The 14,105-nt window shown below is 39.4% G+C and overlaps 1 protein-coding gene across 3 annotated transcripts in view; it reads left to right on the top strand.

Moving 5' to 3' along the window:
- Positions 1-14,105, top strand: part of LOC147260346 (putative phospholipid-transporting ATPase IM) — a 40,433-nt gene that overhangs the window by 2,842 nt on the left and 23,486 nt on the right. For 2 of the 3 annotated variants that reach the window (XM_086206898.1, XM_086206896.1), the window contains exons 2-3: positions 12,803-12,884; positions 13,583-13,641. In XM_086206898.1, the coding sequence (XP_086063024.1) occupies positions 12,842-12,884; positions 13,583-13,641 (102 nt within the window). In that variant the 5' untranslated portion in view covers positions 12,803-12,841. Of the gene's footprint in view, positions 1-377; positions 423-12,802; positions 12,885-13,582; positions 13,642-14,105 lie in introns of all 3 variants that reach the window. The other variant, XM_086206897.1, reaches the window with a different exon arrangement.

The raw sequence follows: 14,105 nt of genomic DNA, 5'->3' as shown, positions 1-14,105 counted from the left end.
TGCATCACTAAACCTCAGAAATGAGTTCAGATTTTAATGTGATTAAATGTATACTGATGTGTTACCCTCCGTGGTGACTGTCCTGCATCTGTTCATATTTTTATGGAGTGAATCCCACGACTGACAGAAATTGAGAGTTGTAGTGTTTAACTTTCATACTCAAATGACATAAAAGTTACACAATTCCATAAAGTAAGCCTCAGTTGAAGATGTAAGAGCAGAGAAAAGTCATTAATCAGTAACTCACAGTAACCTTGACAAAGGAACAACACCTTCGTTGTTTATTTAACCTATTTACTGGTTACAAGGAAGCAGACTGTGCAGTTGCACAGAAGAGCTGAACAAAGACTGCAATTAAAGTTTTTTCTTTCTTTCAGGTTGCCACATATAGAGAATCATTGTATGCTGAAGTGTAACTTAAGGTAATTACAATTTTCATGTCCGATTCTAATTTTAGACAATTCTGGTTTTAATTTTCAAGAAACCTAATTGACCATAGAAGGTTATTTCCCTTTTTATAACCATCCATCCATCCATTTCTTCCACTTATCCTGTTAAGGGTCGGGGGGGGGGGGGCTGGAGCCTATCCCAGCAGCTTTCAGGTGCTGGAATAGAACCCACACAGGCACAGGGAGAACATGCAGACTCCACACAGAAAGATCCCATGCCCAAGCCGGGATTCGAACACCGATCCTTAATGCTGTGAGGCGACTGCGCTAACCACTGCACCACCGTGCCACCCCTTTGTCATAACCTTCAATGAAAAAGATTTTAGGGTTACTCATTAAAACAAATATAAGAACAAAAATCAGAAATAAGTTCTCAAGCCTACTGGACAGAGCTTGTAAAATCCATAAGAAATAAATTGCAGTAAAGCTCATGTTCAATTTTCCTCAGAGAAAACAGATGAAACAGACCATTGTGTAAACAAAATGTAATTTATTTGAATTAGACATATTCCTTTTAATTATTGAAAACATCATCAAATCACAGGCATACCACAGACAAACGATGGAGGGCAATTTTAACTAACTAATCATAGTGCCTTTGCTAGCGTCTTCAAATTAAGCTGAATGGCAATGGAGTGGTTGAGTTTGTTCTTCCAAACTTGCAATGGCAAATAATTCATGTAAAGCTTATTTAGGAAAAAGCTCTTAGTTTGTATAACAAGTCTTCTTTACTCGTGGTGAATAATATTCACGCTGATAGCATGTTAGCGTGTTAGCTTGTGTAGCTGTGGCACCTCTGCTGTCTGATCACCATAATATCAGAATTGAGATAAAGATAAAGCTGAAAACCTGAAGCTGATATAGTGCTGCATCTCAAGTTCCATTATGAAACAAACAGCTAATAATAAAATCTATGACCACAGGATTCTAAATGATCCTCATCTGGGGTCGAGTCAAGAAAATACATTCTCTTGGTTGTCATGTGTATTTGTGCTTTGTGGTAAAAGTCATTTGCAGTGACTCCAAAAAAGCAGAGAAGTAGACAAGAAAAAAAAACATAGGTATGGTCTTCATGGCTCAGCAGCATGAAAACACAGGAGACTTTCATCTCTCACACAGGAAATCAATACCACATACTCTGTTTTGGCTCAGCATTCTCCAGTTATTAAATATTTGTTGAACTTGATTGAATTTGAGTAAAGCCCATTCTCACTGTAAACTATTCGGTGTTATATACTTTGTCAAAATAAAGAAGAAGCCAAGCCAGCAGAGGCCCTGTGATGCTATAGGCAACGTTCTTGCCATTCTTGTGGATGTCATTTCAATGCAGATAACCTTCATAGAAATTGTATGCAGCCCCCTGTTACACTTAAAAAAAATAGTTCTGGAAGTGCTTGAGGAACACCACAAGTTCAAAGTGTTGACTTGGCCTCCAAATTCTCCAGATGTCAATCCAACTAAACATCTGTGGGACAAACAAGTCCGATCTATGGACCTCACCTCACAGTTTACTGGACTAAAAGGACCTGCAGCTAACATCTTGGTACCTGATAGCACCAACACCTTCAGAGGTTTTCCATGCCTCTATAAAGCTGTTTTGAGATCAAAAGGAGAACCTCTCCAATATCAGGCAGTTGGTTAACAGGACTTGGTTTAGGTCTATTAAAACTAATAGAAGTCTCCTGGCTGGGGGATTTGTTAGGTAGCTCATCATAGGTTGAATGAACACATTTTTACAGGTCTTGTTGTAATTGGGAAAGGAAACAAGAACAGAATCTCTTTAAGTATGTTTTTGGTGTGTTCGGTTACAATATTATACAGGGGTGATAAAAGCTACAAAATGGAGAATATTTTCAACCATTTTACCAAATATAGATTTCTAATACTGATCACAAAAAGAGGAACTGTTGTCATTGGAATAGTTAGCAGGTGCAATGATAGAGTGTGGTTTCTGTACAGAACCAAGGATGAAAATACGGTCTGACCTAAGAAGGTGGTCTTGGTAGATCAAACCGAACTTCGGTGCAATTTCTCTGTAGTGTGAAAACGCTTTTTGAGGAAGGATATCATGAGAAAGAAAAACAAAAAAGAGAAACAGCACATGGAGAGAGGAAGGGACAAAGTATTGAAATTAACAAAATTCATGCCCGCCATATTGGCACTACTCATGCCTATGTATGGTCCCACCGATGTGTAGGGTGGCTGTGTATTTGATGGTGACAGGACGGAGTGATGTCATGCAAAGATATTGTCTGTGTAACTGCAATTAGTGGAACCAACCATATTCCTCTTCCTGTTTTAACTTCCTTGTTCCTGTCTGTAAGTGTGGTATTTCCTGTTTAGTTTTTGCATTACGCTTGTTGATAAGAGTTTTGCTTCCTGCCTTTGTGTGATTTTCTGTCTCTTTTTGATTAGCTGACACACCATAACATCGTTCACCTGTTGGTCCTTGAGTAGAAAGCCTCACCTGCCTAAATCATATTCTTCTTGTCTTCACTTGTATTTTCTAAAATTATTTTAGCTATACTTTATAAGCGTGTTTTCAAAATTTCTGTGTGTTCATATCCTAATCCCATTGGTCTGTTTTCAAGATTTAGCCTTTGTTTGGATTGTTTTGCCTTTGTCGCATGATGCTCAGGGACTGATCTGCCAGCAGTTTGTGGTTTTGACATCTGAACTATTTTAGTTTTATGATGAAGTTAGTCTTGTTTTTTTATTGCCCTGGCCATTTTCTTCCGCTTATTCCTGTTTAGGGTCGCGGGGGGGCTGGAGCCTATATTATTTTTGGGTGAGAGGCGGGGTTCACCCTGGACAGGTCACCAGTCCATCGCAGGGCCAACACATAGAGACAGACAACCATTCACACTCACAGTCACACCTATGGTCAATTTAGAGTCTCAATCAGTCTAGTCCCCTCTTGAACCCATGCAGGCACAGGGAGAACATGCAGACTCCACACAGAAAGATCCCGTGCCCGAGCCGGGACTCGAACCCGGAACCTTCTTGCTGTGAGGCGACAGCGCCAACCACTGCACCACCGTGCTGCTGTGCCCTGGCCTATATTTATAGATTTTTTTACAAGCAATAACCAGTGTAAAGAATTGTTTCTTTGTTGCGCCCTCACATTTTATTAAACCACCACAGAGTGTAACTCTTGTTTTTTTGGTTTCAGTATTTCTTATCATGGCTACTTTAAGAAAAAAACAGTCAATAATATCATGTACTGATGACACATGACAAAAAGTGAGTCATGAAAGGCAATGCAACTTTACTGCTGATAATCAAAACATAGAGATAATAGCCAAGAAATGCTACTTGCTTACTGGAGATGACCAAAAGCATAAAAAAAACAACTTTTTCCTTGTATAGATATCAATCATTATTGGATTTTTTTGGGGTTCTGCACACAGATAAACAATAGTGCAGAAGTACAGTTACAGTAAGAACATAAGGCTCAGGGTTCAGATTACTTCCTTGTGTTGTAGTTATAGATTTATTTTGCAGCAAACATAGGAGGGCATCCATATAAAAGACATAAAACAATAAAAACAGTGACAAAAGACAGATGCAACAAAACTTCGAGAAGCACATTGTAAAGAGAATTCAAAGTCTTATTTATCAGAACTCTGCAGAAGACCACTGGGCTGCCATCCATTCCATGACTGTGCCTAGGCTTCTATCACTGTGTTTTTGTGCACATTTTGAAGAATTGCATCAGAAAAAATGGATGGAAACACCAAAATCAGAGAAAAAGCTCCTCCTTTAAATCACAAAAAAAAGTTTTACACTTGATTGAGGCGGTTTTTGACTTACATGACGAAGAGTGAATGTGTCCATTGAGAGATGGATACACATTCGCTAAATATGTTCTGGCATAGTGAACATTGAACTGACATGACTGTTCCTGCTGATGGCATCTTACCGGTGTTCCCACAACACGCGACAACATCATCAGATCCATGTAGGCTGATGAGAAACCAAAATATTCCATCGTTCATGTAAAAAGCAATAATAATAATAATGGGTTAATTAACAGGGCGAGTTTATTTTCCACTTTGGAACATCTACTTCCTCTACATGTGCAACCAAGTTAGTGTATGTTGCGTGTGCCTCCATCCACTGACAAAACTAGAGGAGTTAATCTGCTCCGACCATTTAATGGAAACACGTACATTAATTCACTGTTTTGTTTTTTTTTGCGATTTTTCGAAAGATTCACTTTCATATGGAGACGGTAACAAGGCTTATACCAGGAATTGGAACAAAGCTGTTTCGTAGCGCTTTGTGGTGCACCTCTTTACTTGGAGTATCCAACCAGATGGAAGAAGCTGAAATTTACCATACAGAGGATCGGAGTCTTTGCTTGAGATGTAGCTGGCTATCAGCTGTTAACTGTCTAATATACAGGGTTTGGCAGATTACCAAACCATAACACCAGAGTAAAGGATAAAACAGATTCATAAAAGCATGAGAAAACAATGTAATCACAGGACATTCATTTGTCCACAATGAATGATCATGGTTGACTTCCTTAAGGCATTTTTGTTGTAGTGCTGCCTTGTAATTTTAACACGGAATGTATGACCATTCAATAAGGTGCTAAAAGGTTGTGGTCACTTAAGGTATTTTTCCGTGAGATTGCCCAGCTGTTAGTTGCAGAACTGATTGCAAATTTCATTCAGATAAATAGTCAATCTAATGGTACATTTACTGGTAGGGACAGAACGCTAATGCTCTGTGTTTTGCTGTTATCACATCAGTAATGTTATCAAATTTCTACTTTTAATCAGCAATGTGTGTTTTTGCAGTGGCAGGAAAGTTGCATGTTGAATTCACAGCCCACTTTGAATAACATATAATCTCTTTTCTTCCCACACAATTTTCTGTGAAAGTCAATTTAGTAATGGTTCAATATCAGTGCACCTTTTTCCTGCCATTGTTGAGTCGTTGTTGCATTATGAAGTCCCTGGACTGAAATCTGATGGCAGATATGGTGAAACAACAGACGCCCGCGTTTAAGCTTTTACGCCATCAACAGTACGCTAATAACTAAGCAATCTGCCTTCCATTGTATATGTGTATTAGTATATTGGCTGGTAATCTGAAGTATGGATCTGTGACCATGAACATTCTTGAAAAATAAGAATTGTGAAAGAGAGAACTAGTTCATGCCCATCCATACTTGTTCATAGATAATGTTGAGCATGTGGCCTTCTTGCTTGAAAAATGGCACAAGTGTTTAAATTTGCAAAACAGTTTCAGACTTACACCAAATCACTCAATCATAGCTTTACTGTCCTCTGTTGGATTCTTTATTTGCTTTGAATGGACATGTTTTGAAAACTGCTGTGTACAGGAGCTATTATTAGCTTGTAGCCTGATAAAATAAGTAGCTGGTGATAACAATGAGGTGGAGGAGATTGTTTGGCTGAGTTTGTATATGTATATTACAAATATTTCTTGAAAGAGACCTCCAGGAAGATTTTCTTGTTTTGTCATATTTTTGTTGCCAGTGAAAGGCTTGTTGAACCAAAAGCTCTTTGTTTCTTTTGGGAGAACAAGATGTTTCGCCTTCATGAAAAACGATCCCCCTTCGATTCCTCTCTCCTGAAAATGCAAAAATGCACTCTCGTCGACACACCTTTCTCTGCTTCTCCTCATTTATCCAGAGTTCTGCTTTCTATTAGACAAAACATTCACACACATGCTGAGGGAAACCAGCAGCTGGCCTTACTGACTTACCCACTATGACTGTATATCACTGTCTGATTGGCTGAATTAAGGAAACTGTTATGTAAGAACCTCACTCTTGCTTCGAACTCATTGAACGCTGCTGTGTTCTTTCCCTCTAGGACACAAATAAATCGAGACAGTTTAGGAGTGTTTAGGCTGGACTGCAGCTTGTTTCGGGGTAGATAGAGCAGAGCTGCTAATGACCGCTTCACATCAAAATATGAGAACAGACTTCTCAAAGTCCCCTGAAACATTCATCCTTCCTCTGTAAACCCTCCACAGACCGTCACGCAATGATACATTCAGCAATATTTAGAAATGCCCTACTGAAAAAGAGCAAACATAAACTAAGCCTTTTATATGAAGACATAATAGTGTTATTCACAGTTTGTGCTCTTTATTCAGTTTCATAAGCATCTCATGTTTTATCAGTTTTTTGTAGACATGGCCATCCTTTTGGAAAGTGACAGGTTATCCCCTTCCTATGTTATATAATATATATGCTACAATAGTTTAGCACAATGTTGTTTTTATACCATTAAAAGTATGTGCCAAATTAGCTATTAGCATCTCCTTGTTGCAGGGTAACCAGATATATTCCGACAGCTATCATTGGATTGTGGTGATGCTAAGGAAAACTTTAAAATGTTACGATTGTTAGGTACATTTTTATGAAGCATCTTGTTGTAGTAATGTCTTTATAAATCTTATTGTATATAATTTGTACCGGAAATCAGAAGTAAAATGATCTTCTGAAAATGTATCTAAAATGATAGCAAATAACTGACTCACCTCAAGTAAGAGTATGCTATGAATTGAATTACAGTTATTGGGCAAAAAAGTGTTTTAAAGTGAATTGTAGAAAATATTTATCATCATTTATCATGAATTATAACATGTCTATGTGCTATGTCGTGTAATTTCCAGTGGACATGATAAAATGTCAAAAATAAATACTTCTATTGCAATGAGTGCTGCACAATTAATCGAATAACAATTGTGATGTCAGACTAATATAACTACACATAAAGTGGCTTTTTGTAAATGTTTTGTGGCTTTGGTATTTATTTGATTTGCTGAGGCACTGACATTTTGAAAACGATACTCCGGAGATGTTTGCGTTTGCATTTTTTGTGCTGTATGAAAGTTGTATGGTTAGGTTGATTGATATTAATTTGAAAATGATCAATAATTTGAAATTTCCTGTTTACCAAGGAAGTAGACTCATGATATAACATGATATGATTAGTTTATTGTACTGTGAATCGCAGTATTGCTCACAATAGTTTTATACAATGTTTTGACTTTTTCCAATTTATCAAATTTTGCAGCTTTGGTAATGATAAAGCTGATGAACCTGGCATTGTTACACTATGCTGCAGTTTCTCTCAGCTTTATGGTGCAGATTTGATTACTTAATTATATACAGTATAACTGAATTTTTTTAATGTTGTTTTTAATATATATTTATATTTCTACCCTCGCCACTCAGAGCTTTATTCTGAATGAGACAGGAACACTCACATACACACACGCATGCACACACACACATACACATATACACACACTGTGAAAAAGGTTCTCTTTTTCAGCTGCAAACAAGCTGTGAGTTTTGATAATGGAGTTCTGTTTAGTTTAGAAACTGGAGATCACTAATCGGACAGGACACCCATTCATCTGTGTGACCCCTGACCTCTGCAGCCAGTCATTGGTGAATGTCGCACTGGAATACTGTTACTCACCTTTTGTTTGCCTTGAATAACATGAATTCAAAAGTTTGATGCCAACACATAGAAAAGTGAATTGTCTCAGAGAAACCTCTGTAAAGTGAGACAAGAGATTGTTGCTAAAGGGAAGCTTATTCTAACCACCATCAACTTATGCAACATCCTTGACGTCCATTTCTGCTTGGCTTTAAACCATTTTATGACCTGTTCTTTGACCACAGGTTTCATTCCAGAAGAATATATTTTAGACCAAGTGTGTTTGATTGGCAAATTACAAGACCCTGAACAGGATAAGCAGTAGAAAATGGATGGATGGATGGATTTTAATCATCATTGAAAGACATTATTATAAGGTCACATATACCTAAGACAAGGTATAAGTAAAAGTACCAGTACTGAACCTTTTTGAACAAGACCCAGCCCTAGTCACATCAAGGGGTAGCTCTTCCACTTTGCTGGGTGGTGGGGAACAGAGTGGTTTCACTGCTGATCAGGTGCAAGCAGCTTTGAGTGAATACTCCTTAGTTATTTCAGAAAAAGAGCCTGCAACATATGTTTAGCTTGAAGCTAATTTTGACTGACAGCAACAACAGCAAAACTGTCCAAAACCATTCATTTACAAACTCCTTTAGTTCAAAACAAAGTGTTTGTGGATTACTGGGCGTATGGCTAGACATCAGATGGTGTCCTTGAGAATTTGTAAGCTGCTATTGTATTGTATGAGTAGTCAATTGCCAGTAACTTTAAGTAAAATACAGTATAGACATGACTGGCTCTTTTCATTTTCTGCAGCCACATAAGACACCTCTTAGTAAATACACATTTTGAGTGAAGTATCCCTTTAATACTGTTCGTGTTTCTGCTACTCCATTGAATGGTAAGTTGTTATTGTCTAAAAAAAAATGGATGAAGGGTTTAAATGATTGAATTCTGGTAAGAGTTTGAAATGATGAAAAGAGAGATGCAGAAGAATGGAGGACTTCCATCTGTGAGTCTTCTCAGCACCCCTGTAACTCTCCCTTGGTCTGTTTGCCTTCACTTAAAACAAGTAACACAAAGACTCCTCCCAACACACTGGCATTGAATGACAAAACGTCATTAAGCCTCTGTGATGACCGCAGTGAGTTTAAATGTCACTTTTTCTCATTAACCAGTTTGGAGACGCCCCTCAGCACTGGGTAACATGATCATGTTGGCTGTGGCGTGGTTAGTTTAGTGAGTCGTGAATGAATAGGTGCACTGTTTGAGTTCGTCTCTCTCAGCGAGTGTGTGTATTGTCTCTGTGAGGTTATGTTAATGTGTTTGCACATAGAGAACAAACTAGTGGACATTTAAAAAATGAGGCAAAAACACACTGTCTGGCCCATGTGTCAAGGTATGAAGAGTGCGTGTGTGTGTGTGTGTGTGTGTGTGTGTGTGTATGTGTGTGTTGTCCTTGGCATTCCAGTTAAAACACACACATTCTTCAACAAACACATGTGGCTGGTATTTATAGCTCAAAGGCTGACATCACCTCGGCAACCAATGCTGTTTGGGCGTGATCTCAGAAAACTCTGCTTTCTGTCTGACAATCCACGCACATAAACACTTGTACCATTTTACTTATGAAGTATGTTTATGACACACTGCATTAACAAGCTCCATTCTTTAACTGTCCCATCACACTTAGCCCCACCCCTATACTAAAGTGAAACTCAAAATTAAATCTTAGACTCTCAGACTGCCTGTCAGATGTGCAACCAAAATACTGTATCTCTACTCTCCATCCATCCATCCATTTTGTACCACTTATCCTGTGAAGGGTCATGGGGGGGCTGGAGCCTATCCCAGCAGTCTTTGGGCGAGAGGTGGGGTTCACCCTGGACAGGTCACCAGTCCATCGCAGGGCCAACACAAACAGACAGACAACCATTCACACTCACAGCCACACCTATGGTCAATTTAGGACAGTGGGAGGAAGCCACGCAGGCACAGGGAGAACATGCAGACTCCACACTGAAAGATCCCATGCTTGAGCCGAGGCTCGAACCCAGAACCTTCTTGCTGTGAGGCGACAGTGCTGACCACTGCACCACCGTGCCACCCATATCTCTACTATGATGGTTAAAAGTCATCCATATTTTTGACCTCCAATTGCATAATATAGCTATTAGCAATCGGCAATGATTTTTTTGGTTTTGTTTTCCAGGGCAAAACAAAAAACAAAATACAAATTACTAAACTTTTACAGACAAAATCCTGCTGGACTTAATTATATCCTAGTAAGAATGTATTTATAATTAATTGCAAATATAATTTTTTTTTTTTTTTACCGTAACCTGAACATGAATGAATTGACTCTATTGTCTGTCATTGATGATAAAAAAAAATAAAAAAAAAGAAAAGAATGTATTCATAATGACAATAAAACAATTAAGCTCCAGCCACCCCCTCCGGTGGTCCACCATTGTCATCATCTTTGTCATTTTTGGATATCTGTCCAAACAAGAATTGATAGAAGCCATTAAAATAACAGTGTCACACTGATTTAGTCATACCATTGCTCAGCTTAGGCTGACGACAGCCACTCATGGCTGTTTGATCTGGAATTCCACTGTCCTCCCTGACCCTAATGGTAGATAACTAAAAGAGAGGCCTGGTCTGAGAGTGGAGCCTCCCTCTGAATCACTCTCCTAAATATGGCAAAAACATTAAGATGCAGATGGCTGATGCAAACCTGGACAAAGATGTCAAAAGGGAAGTGAAGCAGGGTTGGACTTTTGTTAATACTTCATTACTTTCTTCAAGTATAATTTTGAGTATCTGTGCTTGATGACCTCTGACATTCATCCCAGTATATTTGAAGTGGAGGACTGGTGGTTTCTATTTCATGACATTTGCCTCAGGTCGTTGCATGACAATTTTCCCATCACTGAAATCACCCCTCATTTTTCGTGTTAAAAAAATTAAATAAAAAGGCAAATGATGAGCTAGTACACTGCCACATTTTCCTGTTACCCCCTTTTGGAGGCAATTTTGATCAAATTGTCGATATATTGCAGCTATAAATGGTATTTCTTTGGACATGTCGCTGATAAATATTCAATCAAATTCCATGAGTCCATGTGAAAAAATGAGGCCTGAACACAAAATTGGCTTACCAAAAGGTAAACATAATTATAATCATAATCATAATAGTGACAGACTGATTAATGATAAATGTAACGTTACAATTATTTCAAAGATTTGACTGTTAGCGTTTACAGGACTTTTTGTGCATGTTTGGCTTGAGTTGTAAGAAGAAAGGGAGAGGCAGCAGGGACAGTGGTACACAGACAAAAAGGCATTTTAACAGCACAAAATGTGTTTACATCTGGCCCAGAGCCAACCCTTATGTTTGGTCCACCTCTGCAGTGAAGGCAAGATTCCAACACACACACACACACACACACACGCAGGCAGACAGACATGTTATTATCTTCGTGGGGTTTTTTAATCATCAGTACTAGAGTAAACACCTAAACCTAATCTTAAACCAAACCAGGTCCTTATATTAACTCCAAACCTATAACAAACTTGATTGTGCGAGGGCCAGAATAGTGGACCCACAAAGTTTTTTGTCCCCCTTAAATATCTGGAGGTTCCACTTTTTACACCCCTCAAAGGTATTTAAACAGTAATACTTCACCACCACCATCACCACACACTAGCACACGCACGTGCTCTAACACACACACACACACACACACACTTTGCACCTTAGAAAATCATAAGGGCCTGAGCCTGAAGGTACTTCAGGCGAAGACCCTATTATGTTTGCTCGGCAGAGCAACACATTAGCAGCACTAAAAACACTACAAACACACACTAAACAGTGTCCCAGCCCCCCCCAAACACCCATGAGGCAGCTCGGCCAGACGGCCCGGAGCAGGTTTTCACATACACACCCATTCAAAACCTGGTACTGGACTGTTCTTACTGTCAATGAGCGCGCGCAATATGCGCATTATGTGCATAACACGCATAATCTAATTTCAGCCCCTGAACATGCATGAAATTCGCTGAAATTCGGCACATCGCTTCCAAAATTTCACACATTACTCTCCCAACTGTGCTGATCAAAAGTTGCTAAAGGTTTGTATATGAATCGCTCGGTTTGGATTTTACAAGCCCTCAAAGTGGGGGAGACACGTTTCACACTTACAATGGAAGTCTATGGGAAGACCGTGTCCTCTCAGGGTACATACTGTCAAACAAACGCTTCTCACGTCTACACCATACATCCCACAGCTTTAAAAAACACACCACTGCATTCCTGACAAAAATCCCTACAAAAATATGGTATTATGAGTCACTCTTGACCAACGTATGCCGACTTATTCCACTTTTCCACACTACAATTCTGGTGCTCCTCCTCTCTCTCCACTCTAGCACAGATCAAAGACAGAGCAGCGGGGGAGGGGTTCTTAAAGGGCCAGCTCTCAGCTCTGCTCTCTCTCTAGCACAGATCAGAGACAGAGCAGCGGGGGAGGGGTTCTTAAAGGGCCAGCTCTCAGCTCTGCTCTCAGCTCTGCAGTCACACTGTGCAGCGCACTGAGGCTCGTATCTCCTAAACTACAAGGCCTAGGGATTTGCCGATTACACCGTTGGTTGCGGGCCGACGGTGCCCACCCGGCCGCGGGCGCGCGGGGGCTCAGGCCCTAACAACGCTGCTTGCAGCCTTAGTTTTTTCTCAATTTCCTGACATTCAAACCTTCACTTTATCCTTAAAATATTTAAAGTTTGCTGTAAAATAATCATTTTACAATGTCCTGGGAATTAAAAAAATGCTTTCACTTGAGTTTACAAAGTTGTACAACAGGGGAACAATTACCTTAGAGCGTAGAGATGACGATGTTCTCTCCATCTTCACAGGCCACTATGATGGATAGATAGCAGAGAGAGGAGGACAAGATGTCATTCTTTGGCCTGGACTGTGTCAGGAAGAAAGAAAGAGGTAAGTCTCAACTAGCTGCAGGCTTTCAAATGTGACCCTATTTTATGAAATGTGGAAGGTCAATTTAGATTATTTCCTTATTTTCTTGGAAATATTGGCGTTCATTCATTTATGTATTGTTTCTCTTGTAACTGACAGTCAAAGCTTACAAAAACTTAAATGATACTGGAATTCCAGCTTTGTTTCCTATCTGTTTGACTAAATTAAGGGGAAAAAAAACGCCCACAGTGTGTGAAATTACATTAATAGTACATTGATATTTTGATAACACATCCATCCATACTTCATTTTCTACCACTTATCCTGTTAAGGATAAGCAGGAGAAAGGGGGGGCTGGAGCCTACCCCAGCAGCCTTTTGGGCGAGAGGCAGGGTTCACCCTGGACAGGTCACAGTCCATCACAGGGCCACCACATATAGACAGACAACCATTCACACTCACAGTCACACCTACGGTCAATTTAGAGTATCAATCAGCCTCGTCCCCTCTTGTTATCTTTGGACTGTGGACAGAGAGAACCCACGCAGGCACAGGGAGAACATGGAGACTCCACACAGAAAGATCCCGTGCTCAAGCTGGGACTCAAACCCAGAACCTTCTTGCTGTGAGGCCACAGTGCTGACCATTGCACTACTGTGCTGCCCTTTAGATATACAATACTGACATATTTGAACAGTTCTCATTTTTTTTCTCATCAGAGGTGGAGAGGAAAATCCGTGCCAATGACCGAGAGTACAACCTCTCTTTTAAATATGCGGTAAGTATAAATATGTGTGCTGTTTGTGTTTGTCAACCATCAGGCTTAAGAAGATAAATTAAATAGAGAAGAGAGGATGTGCAACTGACTGGATACAACAGTTTACCATATGCAGACATTTTGGCAATGGAGACATAAACAGAGTCAATACTTATCATGGGTGTTTGAGCCTTCTTTATCAGGGATGTCAGGACGAGGGCGTCAGGCGAAGAGTTTCACTTGGGTTTGGTTGAACTTAATGCGGAACTATGTCAGAAAGTAAATAATCAAATTGATGTAATCAGTGCTTATGAGTTGATTAACTGATGAATTGTTTACTGCTATCTAATTACTTTGTCAATTTAAAATGTAAAATATCACAATAAATAGACAAATGCTCATTGCAAAAGTGATGTGTTCATATTGTTGATTTTGTCCATCCAAAAGTCCAAATTTTGAAAGACTCATAATTTTCTGTCAAAGTT

Source organism: Aulostomus chinensis, chromosome 6 (assembly GCF_037954235.1).
Source record: "Aulostomus chinensis isolate RoL2024-O1b breed Wild chromosome 6, RoL_Achi_v1.0, whole genome shotgun sequence".
Lineage (NCBI taxonomy): Eukaryota > Metazoa > Chordata > Actinopteri > Syngnathiformes > Aulostomidae > Aulostomus > Aulostomus chinensis.
This window is presented reverse-complemented; position numbering and strand designations above follow the sequence as displayed.